Source organism: Leptopilina boulardi, unplaced genomic scaffold, assembly GCF_019393585.1.
Source record: "Leptopilina boulardi isolate dan_hultmark-lab unplaced genomic scaffold, ZJU_Lbou_2.1 LbouV2_229, whole genome shotgun sequence".
Classification (NCBI taxonomy): domain Eukaryota; kingdom Metazoa; phylum Arthropoda; class Insecta; order Hymenoptera; family Figitidae; genus Leptopilina; species Leptopilina boulardi.
Window position 1 is genome coordinate 1856225 of NW_026137784.1, and position 16425 is coordinate 1872649.

At 24.1% G+C, this 16425-nt stretch overlaps 1 protein-coding gene across 1 annotated transcript in view; it reads left to right on the top strand.

Moving 5' to 3' along the window:
• Positions 1-4950, top strand: part of LOC127280005 (uncharacterized) — a 152967-nt gene extending 148017 nt beyond the window's left edge. Inside the window, exon 3 of the mRNA XM_051302687.1 lies at positions 567-4950. Within this exon, the coding sequence (XP_051158644.1) occupies positions 567-641 (75 nt within the window). The 3' untranslated portion in view covers positions 642-4950. The remainder of the gene's footprint in view (positions 1-566) is intronic.
• Positions 4951-16425: the final 11475 nt, after the last annotated feature.

Sequence of the window (16425 nt, forward strand, 5' to 3'; positions counted from 1 at the left end):
TTAACTATGATATTGTGAATATTCTTTAAATATTCCAATGGAAAATGAAAAGATATTTTACAAATATTCCAATGAAATATTCCCACGGAATATGAAACGATATTTTACAAATATTCCAATGAAATATTCCCACGGAATATGAAACGATATTTTACAAATATTCCAATGAAATATTCCTACAGAATATGAAACGATATTTTACAAATATTCCAATGGAATATGAAAAGATATTCTACGAACATTCCAAAGAAATATGAAAAGATATTCTACGAACATTCCAAAGATATTCTACGAACATTCCAAAGAAATATCAAAAGATATTCTACTAATATTCTGATGTAATCTCAAACAATGGAATATTTTAATAATATCAAAGGATATTAATAATATTAATAATATCAAAGGATATTAATAATTTTTAAAATCACAAACATTGAAAAAGAAAAAAAAATTTAGATTAAAATCTCTAAAATATATATTTGACAAATTAAAAAAATTTTTTTTTTTGCATAAAATATTTTAATTAAAAAAATTACAATCTCTTTTTTTTGTTTTTAATGTTACAGTGTGGGAATTCAGGTGATATTTCCGAGCGAGTAGCGGCCCTAATGCATCCATCGTCAACGCAGGACGAATGCTAGTCTTTAGATAAGATCCTTAGAGATCTGCGCGCCTTCCATGAAGATCGAAAGAGAGAAAGAGAACAAGAACGAGAGAGTGACATCAAATGGAACGAAAGAATTCAGAGAAATTTTGAGCTCGACGCATTTTTAGATTACAACTATTTCATAAGTAATCTTTTTCGTAAGCTTAAATTAAGAGTAACACTTAAACTTAATCCAATGATAAAACTTTCTTACTCACAATAAAATTAAGAGTGAGAGAAAGAGAATGAAAAATAATGTTGTGTAAATTACATTTAAAATAATAATAAGAAAATAAAAATGATGCGTGTGTTTTTCGTATTAATTGCCGTCTTTCACTTTTCGAAATAATATTTTCTATCTAAAGACGTGAAAAATTGCGGCAAAATATACTTGAAATATCACGAGATATTCTAGAATGCTTACGAATAGAGTAAAATATTCCAAAATATCTTGGAACATATAGATATTCCATAATATCTTGGAATATATAAAGATATTACCATAATATTTTGGAATATATTCTCTAATATCTCGGATAAAATCAAGATACTACATAATATCCTGAAATATATAAAGATATTACATAATATCCTGGAATGTATAAAGATATTACATAATATTTTGGAATATATTCTATAATATCACAGATAAAATCAAAATATTCCATAATATCTTGCAATATATCAAGATATTACATATTATCCTGGAATGTATAAAGATATTTTGGAATATATTCTATATCACAAATAAAATCAAAATATTCCATAATATCTTGGAATAGTTTAAAATATCTTAAACTATTTCATAATATCTTGGAATATAATAAAATATTCCAGAATATATCAAGATATTCCATAATATCTTCGAAAATTTCAAAATATTTCAGAATACCTTGGAATATATAAAGAAAATATTTCATAATATCTTGGAATAGATCAAAATATTCCAGAATATCTTAGAATGTATTAAGATATTGCAAAAGAACTTGGAATATATATAAATATTAAATAATATCTTAAAATATTTGCTTCTGGAATTCTTTTTTTTTGCAAAATATTTCATAATTTTAAAAAATTTTTCCAAATGTTCTGTAAAAATTTCAGGAATATAAGAATATTACAGGGTATACAAAAAAAACATACCAAGATATTCTCACATGATACTGAAATATTATTATAGGAATATTTTGGTATATGACCAAGCATTAAAATTTAATGCAAAATGTACGGTAAACTTATTTCAAATACCATATATATAGAATATTATAGAATACAACAAGATTTTCTTCAATATAATATATTAATGACTATTACAAGATATTACAAAATAATCTCTCTCTAAGGTGCCAGGATATTATAAATATAAATTCCAAAAATAGATGAAAAAACTATTTCAAAACATATAAACAACATTTTGCAAAGTATTTTGATTTTATCATAATATTTTGTAAAATTTGTTAAATGTTATAAAAAAAATATTTGAATTAAAAATTTTCAATGTATTTTAAAAATATTCCAAAACACTAACGACTACTTCTAAAATATAATAATACTAATAATAGTAATACTAATACTAATAATAATAATAATAATAATAATAATAATAATAATAAAAATAATGCTAACACAATAAGTGAATATAAAGTATGCCAAAAACATGTTTTTTTTTTGTTTTTAAAAAATAAGAATTAATTTTTTAAAAAAATTGTAAATATTGCCCCTAAAATAAATTGTTAATTTTTTTCAAATTTGTCTCTTCACTAAAATTACATTATTCCTTAAATATAGATAAACAATTTCTCTTACAAGAAAATAATGAAGAAAAAAAAAGCTACAAGTTCCGATTACACAATTGATAAGAAACAATGAGTTTGTTATCGCGTAACAATCAAAATAGCATGGAATAATTAATTCATGTTCCTGGAATATTTCATTGGAACATTAAGAAATAATCCTAAGGAATATTACATTTTTCCACTACTTGTAATGTTCCTTTGGAATATTGTAGGAATATTTCATTAAGACATAAGGAATATTTCTGAAGAAATATTACATTAAAACATTGGGAATATGCCAAAGGAATATTACATTCAAACACTGGGAATATTGCGAAGGAATATTTCATTGAAATATTGGGAATTTTACGAAGGAATTTTTCATCAAAACATTAAAAATATGATTAAGGAATATTTCAGGACAATTCCTATAGAATATTCCAACAATATTCTTGTTATTCCATGAACTTTTCTTTTGGAATATTATATATTTATTTACAATTTTACAAAATATTTTGCGTAAAGTATATATACTTGTAATATTACAAAAAAAATTATGGAATATTTAAAGAGTATCACTGCAATAGTATGTAAGAATTATCCTTATTCCTCAGGAATATTTCTAATAATCCAATGGAATATTCCTTACGTATATTTCAATTGTTTTATTATAATATTCCTTAGGAATATTTATAATATTCTATTAAAATGTTCCGAATTCTGTAATGGAATATTCCTAATATTCCAATGGAATATTTCTAATATTTCAATTGAATATTTCTAATATTCCAATGGAATATTCCCATTGTTGGACTGTAATATTCCTTAGCATTTCCAATATTCCAATGGCATATTCCTTAGGTATATTCGCAATGTTCTAATGCAATGTTTTAATGAAATATTCTCAATATTCCTTAGGTATATTTTCATTGTTTTATTGTAATATTCCTTAGAAATATTTCCTATATTCCAATGTCATATTCCTTAGGTATATTTCCAATATTCTAATGGAATATTTCAGAAATATTAATAGAATATTCCATGTTATTTATGAAGTACCGGCATCCCGTCCAAAATATACACTCTCATGGCGTACCATTTTTCAAAAAAACTAACTTTTTTTTTAAAAAAAAAAAGTATGCACAAATGTTTAATAAAAAAAAAAAAAAAAAAATCGTATACAACTGTAATGGAATGGGAATACTGTACCGGAGTGTGTCATCAAAGGGGGTAGGGTAGGAATTACATAAAACAAATAAAAAAAAAAAAAAAGAAAAGGTATTTTTTCCCCATAAGAACCATCGAAGCGAGAACCTTCGAGATTGTGAAGCCATTTGGTGAGTAAAGAAATGCGTATATTAAAGAATAAAACATTTTCAAGAGATAATTTTGTACCATTGCTCAAGTTGTGGAGAGAGAGAGAAGGGGGGGAGGGTGGGTTCTCTTCCTCTCAACGATGGCGATCTTTGCCCATAAGAATAGCATATAAAATTTCAAGATAGGCCGCGCAAATAAGTATCTTTAAGAGATAAACCCGACTAATGCTACACTCTTTCTTGAAAGAATAAGGAAAAGAAGAAGAAGAAGAAGAAGAAGAAGAAGAAGAAGAAGAAGAAGAACAAAAATAATGTAAAAGCGAAACGAGAATTCAGAATCTCTTTTAAAAGATATGGAAAGACCATTTTCTTCGAGAAAATTTATCATATAATTCATTATTGTGATTTTTCCATTGAAAGGAAAAAAAGAAAAAATTATAAATATTTAGACAAAAGAATAAAATTTCACTGAAATTTTTTGAAATATTTCTAAATATTCTAGGAATATTTCAATGTTCCACTTTATGGAATATTCAATTGGAATACTAAGGAAATATTTTAATGTTACATTTTATGGAATATTCAATTGGAATAATAAGAAGAAATGTTAATGTTCCATTTTATGGAATATTCAATTGGAATATTAAGAAGATATTTTAATGTACCATTTTATGGAATATTCAATTGGAATATTAAGAACATATTTTAATGTTCCACTTTATGGAATATTTAATTGGAATATTAAGAAGATATTTTAATGTTCCACTTTATGGAATATTCAATTGGAATATTAAGAAAATATTTTAATGTTCCACTTTATGGAATATTCAATTGGAATATTAAGAAAATATTTTAATGTTCCATTTTATGGAATATTAAGGAAATATTTCAATGTCCCATGTAAAATTATTCCTGAGGAATATTTTTTACTTATGGTACAATCACACAATTTCTAAGGAATATTTCTTTAAAAATTATATTCCCAAAATATTTCAATGCGATACTCCTACAATATTCCAAGAGAATATTTTTTTATACCTAGAAAACATTTTAATATTCTTGAAATATTCTTTTTTGGTGAAAATTTCTAATGTTGCAATTGGAATATTCATTAATTATAGATAAAAAATATTACAGAAATTTTTGCCGAAATATGATAGGAATATAAAATCAAAGCAAAAAAAAAAAAAAAAAAAAATAAAATAAAATTTCCTCACATGAAAATTAAATTTGTTATAAAGTTCTTTATATATGAGAACATCACGTTTCGCTTTTTTTTTGGAAAAAAGAAGAAAAAAAGACTTAAGAAGAAGAAGAAGAAGAAAAAGAAGAAAAATTCGCAAGTGTTGTACAAAGAATCTTGCCATTTTCAAGAGGTCGTTTTCCAGTTCCTTATTACTGGCAACTAATTCGAAGTTGCCTTTTTGACACAGATGCGGAAAAAAAGGAGGAGTTGAGAGGGGCAGAGGGGGGGGGTTAACATCAATTAGGCTCTGTTTTTCTATTCATATTCAAGATTGCTAAGAGTCTTGACAAATAAAGAGAGAGAGAGAGACTCTTTGAGATACTTTTTTCCTTTCTTGGTATAAATGTGGCTTGCCTCTTTGAAACGCGCATTTTTTTTCTCTCGTTCCTCAGAATCCAAAAAGAAAATTGGAAGCTTCTCTTTGCGTGGCATACTTTTCGTTAAATTACATTCCGGTCATTAATCGCTTGAACCGAAAGCTTGAACAAGCAAAAGGAGAAGAATAAGAACAGGAGAAAAGTAGAAAAAAATAAGAAAGAAACAGAAATGTTAAAAGTGCGAGAAAAGATCAAGAAGCACAAACAAAAAAAAAAAAAACTTTTTATGGAAAAATTTCATTTTTGTTCAAATTTTCTAATAGCAGGGAATATTTTACAGATATTCCCATAATATTTCCTATATATATATGGAATTGTAGAAACATTAATTTCAAAAATTTATTTTCTAATTGATTTAAAGATTAAATATAATTAACATTTTTTTTAGGAATATTGTAATGTTTGTATTCTTTCGTAAGGGAAATAAAATTCCATTAGAATATTCTAAACATTGCCAGAATATTCCAAAAGGTTTTCTTTATTCCAGTGAAATATTACCAGAATATTCCTAAAGGTTTTCTTTATTCCAATGAAATATTACCAGAATATTCCAAAAGGTTTTTTTTATTCCAATGCAATATCATCAGAATATTCCAAAAATTTTCTTTATTCCAATGTAATATTGTCAGAATATTCCAAAAATTTGTATTTATTCCAATGGAATATTCTGACAGTATTCCAATTAAATATTCCTAAAATATTCCAGAAAAACGTTCCAATGTTAGGTATTATTAATACTCTTCGAATATTCCAAATGTTTCAATGGAAAATTCCAGAAATGTAAATATAATATTCCGTAGTATTGTAGAATTAAATATTCCTAAAATATTTAAGGAATATTGTAGAAATATTTAATTCCAAAATAGCATGGAATATTCTATTTACATTCTTGGAATTTTTTATTGGAACATTAGGAATATTTGAAGAATATTAAAATACCTAATATTGGAACGTTTTTCTGGAATATTTAAGGTATATTCAATTGGAATACAGTTAGAATATTCCATTGGAATAAATACAAATTTTGGAATATTCTGACAATATTCCATTAGAATAAAGAAAACTTTTGGAATATTCTGGCAATATTCCATTGGAATAAAGAAAACTTTAGGAATATTCTGAAAATATTCCATTGGAATATTCTGAAAGTATTCCATTGGAATATTCTGAAAGTATTCCATTGGAATATTCTAGAAAAAATTCCATTGGAATATTCTGGAAAAAATTCCATTGGAATATTCTAGAAAAAATTCCATTAGAAAATTCTTCGAATATTTACATGGAATTTTATATAGGAATTCCAATGGAATTTCATTTTCCTTTTGGAAGATTTTCGAGATTTTAATTATTATTATTTGATATATATAAAAATAATTTTAGTACCTAGATTTAAATAAAATATTCAAAATAGAAAAAAAATTTCTTTCAAAATTGATAAAAAAAAATTTTCTTCAATTATTAATTGGAAAATTGAACAACTTGAGAGGGAAGTTTTTTTTTTTTTTGTTTGTTTAGTCTCCATTTTTCCATTGTTTTCAATCATCATTATTTGGGATAATTAAAAATTTTCCAAGATTTGAAAAAGAGAAGAGATGAATAATTTCTGCTTTTAAACGGAGGAAATTTTCTGCCATGTGCTTTTTGCATACAATGGATGAATCTTAATGAGGCTCTCTTCGCTCAAGAAATGCCTTTCACTCTTTCTCTCTTTTTTTTCGCTTTCTCTCTCTCCTTCTCTATTGCTGTCTCTCTGTTTAACATTTCGAATAGTTGGGTAAAAAAAAAAAAAATTTTTTTTTCTTGTCAATCAGCTACTCGAGGATTTTTGCTAGATATTTGCTCGACTAAAGAGTCCCTTGTCTGGACAAAGTATCCTCTTGTCTTATTCAAGGATGCTTCGTCGGACTAGGGAAAAGAAGTACTTCTATATATATAAAAATGGTGTCTCAAAATTCTTAACTTCTAAATTTGTAAAAAATTCATTATCTCTTAAAATTTAATTCAATCGTCCAAAAATATTTTTCCTCTTTTTTTAAATTATAACAAATTTTTTTTAAAATAAAATGTAAAGTACTTTTATTTTAAAAATTAATTTTAAAAATTCATTTAAAATCTCAAATTCTTGAAAGAATTAAATATAACTCAAAACTGAACAAGAAAACTATTTTTCACTTTGAAAAATCTATGAAAATTAATTTCCGGTTTGTTGAGAGATAAAGAGGGGAAGTTAACGAAAAATTTATAGAGAAGATAAAACAAAAAAAAAAAAAAATTCTTCAAAGAAAATTGATGCAAAAAGAATTTTCTTTTACAATTTTCAATTACACTTTTGTGCTTAAAAATTCTTAAAAATTATATACAAAAAAAAAAAAAAAATCCCCACCTGGTTTCTCTTGTGGAAAATTTCGTTACAATGTGCCAATGATTTACAAAATTATTGACAAACTAACGAGGAGGTGCTTCTGGTGAAAATTGCTCGAAATACGAGTCACAAAAGAATAGTGTCCCTTGTTGTATATATGTATAAGTACACCCTGTATAAGGGGTAAAGTGAGGGAGAAAGAGAGAGTAGACAAAAGATGGATGGAAAAAGGAAAAACTTGAGATTCACTCTTTTCAGGATCACCCATTGTCTCCTCAAGAGGAAGCATAGTAGTCGAGCTTTCACACTGACCTGCCATTCTGACATCGACTCACTCAGTCTCAGTGTTACCTGACACAACTTTGCTTTGATTAAACAAAAAGACTTCAGGATTATACTCAACGAACGTATATATATATATATATATATATGAACCAACTGATCAAGTTGTATACTTATTTTATTTCAATCTTCATCTATTCTCTTATTTTCCTTTTTTTCTACTTTCTATTCTTCTTTTCTTTTATTTTGTTTTGTCCTCTTTTATTTTTATTTATATTATTTATATTCCTGAAATATTCCATTGGAATATTAAGGAATAACCCTAAGGAATATTAAATTTTTCCACTACTGGAATGGAATATTGTATAGGAATATTTCATTAAGACATAAGGAATATTCTTAAATAAATATTACATTAAAACATTGGGAATATGTCAAAGAAATATTACATTCAAATATTTTGGGAATATACGTAAGGAATATTTTATTGGAACATTGGAAATATTCCAAAGGAATATTACACTCAAATATTTTGGGAATATACATAAGGAATATTTCATTGAAACATTGGAAATATGCCAAAGGAATATTACATTCAAATCTTGGAAATATACGTAAGGAATATTACATTGGAACAATGGGAATTTTACGAAGGAATATTTCATTAAAACATTAGAAATATTACTAAGGAATATTTAAGGAAAATTTCTATGGAATATTCCAACAATATTCTTGTAATTTCATGAATTTTCTTTTGGAATATTATAAATATATTTATTTACAATTTTAAATAATATTTCACATAAAATATACTTGTAATATTCAAAAAAAATCATAGAATATTTAAAAAGAGTATCGCTACAATAGTTTAGAGGAATTATCCTTAAATATTCCTCAGGAATATTTTTAATATTTAAATGCAATATTCCCCAGTAATATTTTCAATATTTCAATGGAATATTCCTTAGGTATATTTCTATTATGTTATCGTAATATTCCTTAGAAATATTTCCAATATTCCAATTGCATATTCCTTTGTTATATTCCCAATGTTCTAATGGAATGTTTAATTGTAACTTTTTGGAAATATTCAATTGAAATACTCTGGGATTATTTAAATAAAAAATATTTGTGGAATATTTCATTGAGAAAATATTTAATTAAAATATTTTAGGAATTTAAGGAATACATTGTTGAAATATTCCATTGAAATACTGTGGGAGTATTTAATTTAAATAATTTAGGAATATTCTACAAGGAATATTGAGGAAATATATAAAAGGGGTGAGAATATTCCTTTGGAATCAGACTATGGAATATTTCACATTAATATTGGGAACACTACTAAGGAATTTTTTATTAATTCCTATGGAGTATTCCAACAATATTTTTGGTATTCCGTAATTTTTCTTTTCGAATATTATAAATATATTGAATTATAATATTCCAAAATATTTTAATACTATTCCAAAGGAAAAAGCATGGAATATTTAAAAAGAGTATCGCTGCAATAGTATACAGGAATTATCCTTAACTTCGGAAATATTTCTAATATTCCAATGGAATATTTCTTAGGTATATTTTTATTGTTTTATTGTATTAATAGGAATATTTTCAATATTCCAATTGGATATTCCTTACGTATATTTTCAATGTTGTAATGGAATATTTATAATATTTCATTGGAATGTTTCATAGGTATATTCCTAATATTCCAATGGAATGTTTTTAGATATATTCCTAATATTCCAATGGAATGTTTTTTTAGATATATTCCTAATATTCCAATGGAATGTTTTTTATATATATTCCTAATATTCTAATGAAATATTCGTTAGGTATATTACAATTATTGTATTGTAATATTCGTTAGGATTATCTCCAATATTCCAAAGAAATATTACAATATTCCAAAAATATTCCAATGGGAATATACTTAATATATTTAAAAGAAATATATACCTAGAATATTCTAAAGGGATATTCGTAAAAAATTTTAAAACTCGGACATTTGAATATTCCTTTTGTGTATTGGCAATGTTCCAATGGAATATTTCAGAAATTGAATATCGTGTTAGTATTTAAAATTTCCAGGTGAAATTTAATTCAACAAAAAGATACTTAAAATTAATTATTGGCTATTTGAAAAATTCAACTACTTTTAGTTTTGAAACGATTAAAAAATAAAAAATCGTATGGATTTAAGACCATAAATCTTTTTTTTTTTCTTTCACCCGCAATCAAGCACCATTGTTCGTTTTTATTTCTCTCTCTCTCTCTCTTTTCTGTTTCTCTTTCCCATTCTCTCATTTTGACTATATATATATATGGTCGACAATTAAAAACTCCGGAAGTCACGTGTTGGATCAAAATGATCCGATTTAATTCAAGAACGGATGGTGGCGAATAACATTGGACGGACGGACGCACAGACGACGTTAATCGTTAATTAATTTCGTCGCTCGATTGCGTGTGAAAGTCTTCTCTTGATCCGCGTTCGGCGGAATTGGAAATTGAATTTCTTTGTACCTCGTTTTTTCACAGCCGTCAGACTTGTTCTACTTTTACCTATTACCGATTTTTCCTCGACCAACGTTAGCGACACAAAGGTTAGCGACACACTCTCTTTCTCTCCCTCTCGCAGGAGTCTCGTTCAAGAAAAAGGGTAGAAATAAAAAAAAAAAAAAAAAAAAAAAAGGCTGAGAAAAGGGTGTTCAATTAAACTCGCCTTGTCCAGCAACTATGCGATTTTTTTCCACTTCACTATCTATACTTAATTTGTAATTTTATTATCGAGGAAATTTTTTTTTTCTATTTTTTAAGGAATTCCATATACTAAAAAGGAAAAAATTTCACCTTTCTGAAAAAAATACCGAATTCCAAAAATTTCATCATATTAATTAATTTTAATAACGAATTTGTTTTATTTCAATATTCTGAAATTTTAATTAATAATTAATAATTAATAATCAATAATTTCGCTCTTTATTATTATTAATTAGATTTTTTTTATTAATTAATTGTTTTGTTTATAAAAAAAATGAAAATTTCCAGAAATTAAAATTCTGGCATCTATGAATAAATTTTTCTCTCAATATTTCTATATCTATTTTCCCATTCTTTAACTATAAACCAAATATTTAGAAAAAAAAAAAACACACGCATCAAATTAATTCTACTATAATAATTATTAATTTTAATGTAAAAAAAAACAATTTTCCAGTTTGAAAAAACAAATTTCAAAATTAATAAATAAAAATGTGTATCCAGAAAGTATTTGCATAATTTAATAAAATAATTTTTTGTAAAAATGCTAATTTTGTACAAAAAAAAAAAAAAAAAAAATTTTTTGTATAATCGCGAGATATTCTTTTTGTATACAATTGTTGTGTATTTTGTAATAATTGTTTCTATTTTCTATATAAGCGCACGTTTCAATTGACTTTTTATCAATTGCACCGTATTATGTTTTTTACAAGTACACTGTATTGTGAATTTGGATATTATAAATATATAAGTGTTAAATATTTTTGATTTTAAATAATATATATATATATCGATAACAAATGCAATGCGAAAAAAATTGGAATAAAAAAAAATGTTTACTGAACGAAATATTTTAAATATAATTTTCTAAATTATATTGATTCAAGATTCTTTATTATTTTTTTTTAACTTAAAAATGAGTGGAATTTTTTTTCTTCCTTTCATTGAAAACTTTTTCTTTCCTTTCAAGAAAAAATTTTCATGCAAGTTTTATGTTTTCAAACTTTTTAATTATAATACTCTTTTTTCAATTAATTTAAAGAAATTTTTTCATCTTTTGAATATATTAAATTCATAATTTAATAAATTGTAACTTTTTCAAAAAAAAAAAAAAAAAAATCGATAAAAAAAATATTCGTTCAGAATTTATAAGAATGAACTCTCCTATATATGAAATGAATGTTTAACTCTACGGAAAATTGAATGTACATGCGGTTAAAAAAAAAAAGATAGTATTTACTATTTTACTTATTTTTTACTTTTCAAAATATGTTACGATTAAAGAAAAAATAAATAAAATCCATTCCCTATTTCACAATATTTTTCTCTGATCGCAACATATACATTAATAGCTGAATATAGAAAATAAAAAAAAAAAAAAATATATCCGTATGCTTGTCAGAATATCCAGAAGAGTTCGAAATTTAATTACCTTTTGTAAAGTACAGTAAAACAGAAAAATATAATATTAGACGAAAGAAAATTATTTCGTTTCAATATCGGTTATTTTTTTTTATACTACGTATATTCGAATATTGAATTTTTGTTTGCACAAAAAAAATATTATACAAACAAAAGAAAAAAAATTTCAAACTAAATGTGTGAAGCGCAAAAATATTATTTACAACCCTCAATAGCAGTGGAATATTCCATTCACATTACTGGAATATTTTATTGGAACATTGAAAATATTCCAAAGTAATTAATATTTATTTGAAATATTATTTATAATAATATTTAGAATATTATTTGGAATATTGTTTGGAATATTATTTGGAATATTATTTGGAATACTATTTGGAATACTACTTGGAATAATATTTGGAATATTATTTGGAACATTAATTAGAATATTATTTGCAATATTATCTTTAGAAACATTAATTGGAATATTATTTGTAATATTATCTTTAGAAACATTATTTGGAATATTATATTTTGGAATATTATCTTTTCGAATATTCAAAAGTAATTAATATTCATTTAGAATAATAATTGAAATATTATCTTTTGGAATATTATCTGTAATAATATTTGGAATATTATTTGGAATGTTATTTGGAATATTGTTTGGAGAATTATTTGGAGTTTTATTTAGAATATCATTTGGAATATTGTTTGGAGTATTATTTAGAATATTATTTGGAATATTATCTTTTGGAATTTTATAGAAATATTACAATTTCTCACTTTTAGAATATTTATTTGGAATATTCCTTTGGATTATTAAAAGGAACATTCCTTTGAAGTATGGTAGAAATATTCAATTGGAATATTCTGGTAAAATTTAACTGGAATATTATAGGAATATTTAATAGGAATACGCACCATTAGAATATGTATAATAATATTTCTACAAATTTACAATATTCCAAAGATATAATACCACACACATCTAATGGAATATTTATCCATATTCCATTTGAATATTACCACAATATTCCAATGAAATATTTCCTCAATATTCCATTAAGATATTCCCACAACATTCCATTTGAATATTCTAAAACTATTACATATTTCTTTAATATTCCAAATTAATATTTTAGTAGGTTCTTTAATATTTCAAAGGAATATTACAATATTCCCGGAACAATATTCCAATTGGAATATACTTACAATATTTGAAAGAAATATACTTTAAAATATTCCAAAGGGATATTTATAAAATATTTCAAAGTTTGAATATTTTAGTATTTTTGGAATTCGGATGGAATATTTCCTGTTTTAATGGAATATTCCAGTAATGTGAATAAAATATTTAATTAATGTGAATGAAATATTCCATGGTATTGGCATATATATTGTAAATATTTTCTAATAACTTACATAATATAAATGTAGCGAATTAGTATTTTAATACTAATAATATCTTTACTCTAAAAAATCATATGATATTACATTACTCATCCATTTATTATTAAATTTTAGTCATGTTTTTTTTATCATAACAAATTTTTATATATAAATTCGATAGAATCATTATGATGAAATGGATACATATTTATATAATAAAAAAAAGGTAATTAAATTGACGAAACAAGAAAAGAAAAAAAAAATAATAGATGAAAGAAGACGAGGAATTTTTCATGTATTCAACAAAAAAAAAAAAAAAAAAAAAAAGCTACACTATATAGAATGTATACAATATAAATACTATGTATATGAAATATCTATCCGTTGGTACATATCGTGTATAAGTGAAAAAGATGAAAGAATGTATGAAAGAAAGAACCGATTTTCATATAAAAATATAAATATATATATAAAGAGAGAGAGAGAAAGAAAAAAAATACTCAGAAAATGAGAAGGATCAATATAAGGTATATATATATATATATATATATTAAAAAAAAAATTGGCTAATTAGACTATAGATTGAAAGCGAATAAAAATTGTTTTCATTCCCTTGAGCCGATTGTACAGACCTCGTGACTCAATTTAAGAGGGATAATACCCCTGTTTACAATAGAAATGTACACACTCACAACGAATGTAATAAAAAGAAGGTTCTTCGTTTTCTACGCACAGATTGTTTTCTTTCATTAACCAATTTCTCCCTTGTTCCCTATATATTTTTCTTTTTAGGTCAATCTACTTTTTTTTCTATCAAATTTTTTTTTTCTTCACTTCTTTACATTTTCAACGAACTATGGATTTTTTTTTAAATTACTTTTTAATCATTCTACTAAAAATAATATAGTAAGGAAAACAACATTTCCATTTACTATGACAATTTAATTGATAAAAAAATTTTAATTCTTTTAAAAGAAAAGTTTCTATATTTTATTTTTTTTTTTAATAATTTATTATAATTGAATTGAATTTTAAGATAGTTCATTAATTTTTTTTTCAAATTTCAAATTAATGTAATATTTAATTTGCTCTAATTTTTATTTATGGTATCATCGTAATATTTAACGTAATTATTACCACTATTATTACGCACTTATTACCTTCAAAAAAATCTACCAATTGAACCTAACTTGCAATAGATTAAAAATAATCAATTTTTTCACTTTTTTTTGATAGAATGTTTTCCTGGAAAATGAAAAAATCCCTTACAAAGTCGAATAAAATTAATCAACATGTTTCTATTATTTTTTTTTTACCTAATATCAACTCGTAATACCTTAAGAAAAACATATCAGTTCAACCTAAATTGTAATAGAATAAGAATAATCAATTTTTTTCGATTTTTTTAGATAGAATGTTTTCCAGGAAAATGAAAAAATCCCTTACATAGTCGAATAAAATTAAACAGCATGTTTCTATTATTTTTTCACCTTACAACAACACGTATTACCTTCAAAAAAAACCTACCCATTGAACCTAAATTGCAATAGAATAAAAATAATCAATTTTTTCGATTTTTTTAGATAGAATGTTTTCCTGGAAAATGAAAAAATCCCTTACAAATTCAAATGAAATTAATCAGCATGTCTCTATTACTTTTTTTACCTTAAAACAACACGTAGTACCTTAAAAAAAATTTACCAATTGAACCTAAATTGCAGTAGACTATGAATAATCAATTTTACTCAATTTTTTTAAATAGAATGTTTTCCTGGAAAATGAAAAAATTCCTTACTAATTCAAATAAAATTAATCAGCATGTCTCTATTATTTTTTTACCTTAAAACAACCCGTAATAACCTTCACTAAAACCTACCAATTGAACCTAAATTGCAGTAGACAAAGAATATTCAATTTTATTTCATTTTTTGAAATAAAATGTTTTCCTGGAAAATGAAAAAATTCGAAAAAAATTCAAATAAAATTAATCAGCATGTCTCTGCTATTTTTTTACCTTAAAACAACACGTAAAAACCTTCACCAAACCTACCAATTGAACCTAAATTGCAGTAGACTAAGAATAATCAATTTTATTCCATTTTTTGGAATAGAATGTTTTCCTGGGAAATGAAAAAAATCCTTACAAATTCAAATAAAATTAATCAGCATGTCTCTACTATTTTTTTACCTTAGAACAACACGTAATAACCTTCACCAAAACCTACCAATTGAACCTAACTTGCAGTAGAATAAAAATAATCAATTTTTGCTTCCTTGTGGAGGAAGCTTTGTAATCCTTTCGTTTATAAAACTTTTCAAAGTGGCGAAAACAAATTTTTTTCTTTATGGAAACATTGTTTAGTTTTTGTTTTGACTAATTTTTTAGTTTACAATATTTTTTGTTAGCCTAATATTTGTGCCTAATATTAGGCTAATATTAGCTAGCCTAATTCCTATGTTATCTAATTTTCATTTAACCAAATTTTTTACCAAATAAAAATTACATTACAATATAAATTATATTAAATTAAAATTGTGCCTAATAAAAATTTGTTCAAATTAAATTTTTGGGCAGATAATTTATTTATTTTTAAATAAAAAATAGACTTTATAAATATTAGGTAAAATTAAAATAACGACTAAACAAAATTTAAATAATAATAGCCAATTTTAGATAAAATACACACTCAAGTTGAAAATAAGTCAAGTATTTTCAATAAATATTTTCATGGCTTAACTCAACTTGAGAGTGTTTGTTTAAGTATGGGGGAGGGAAAGTGTCCAACAATAAGCTTTTCAAGTGATAATAAATTTCTCAAATAAACATCGATTGAACCATAAATGTTGCTTAATAGGCAT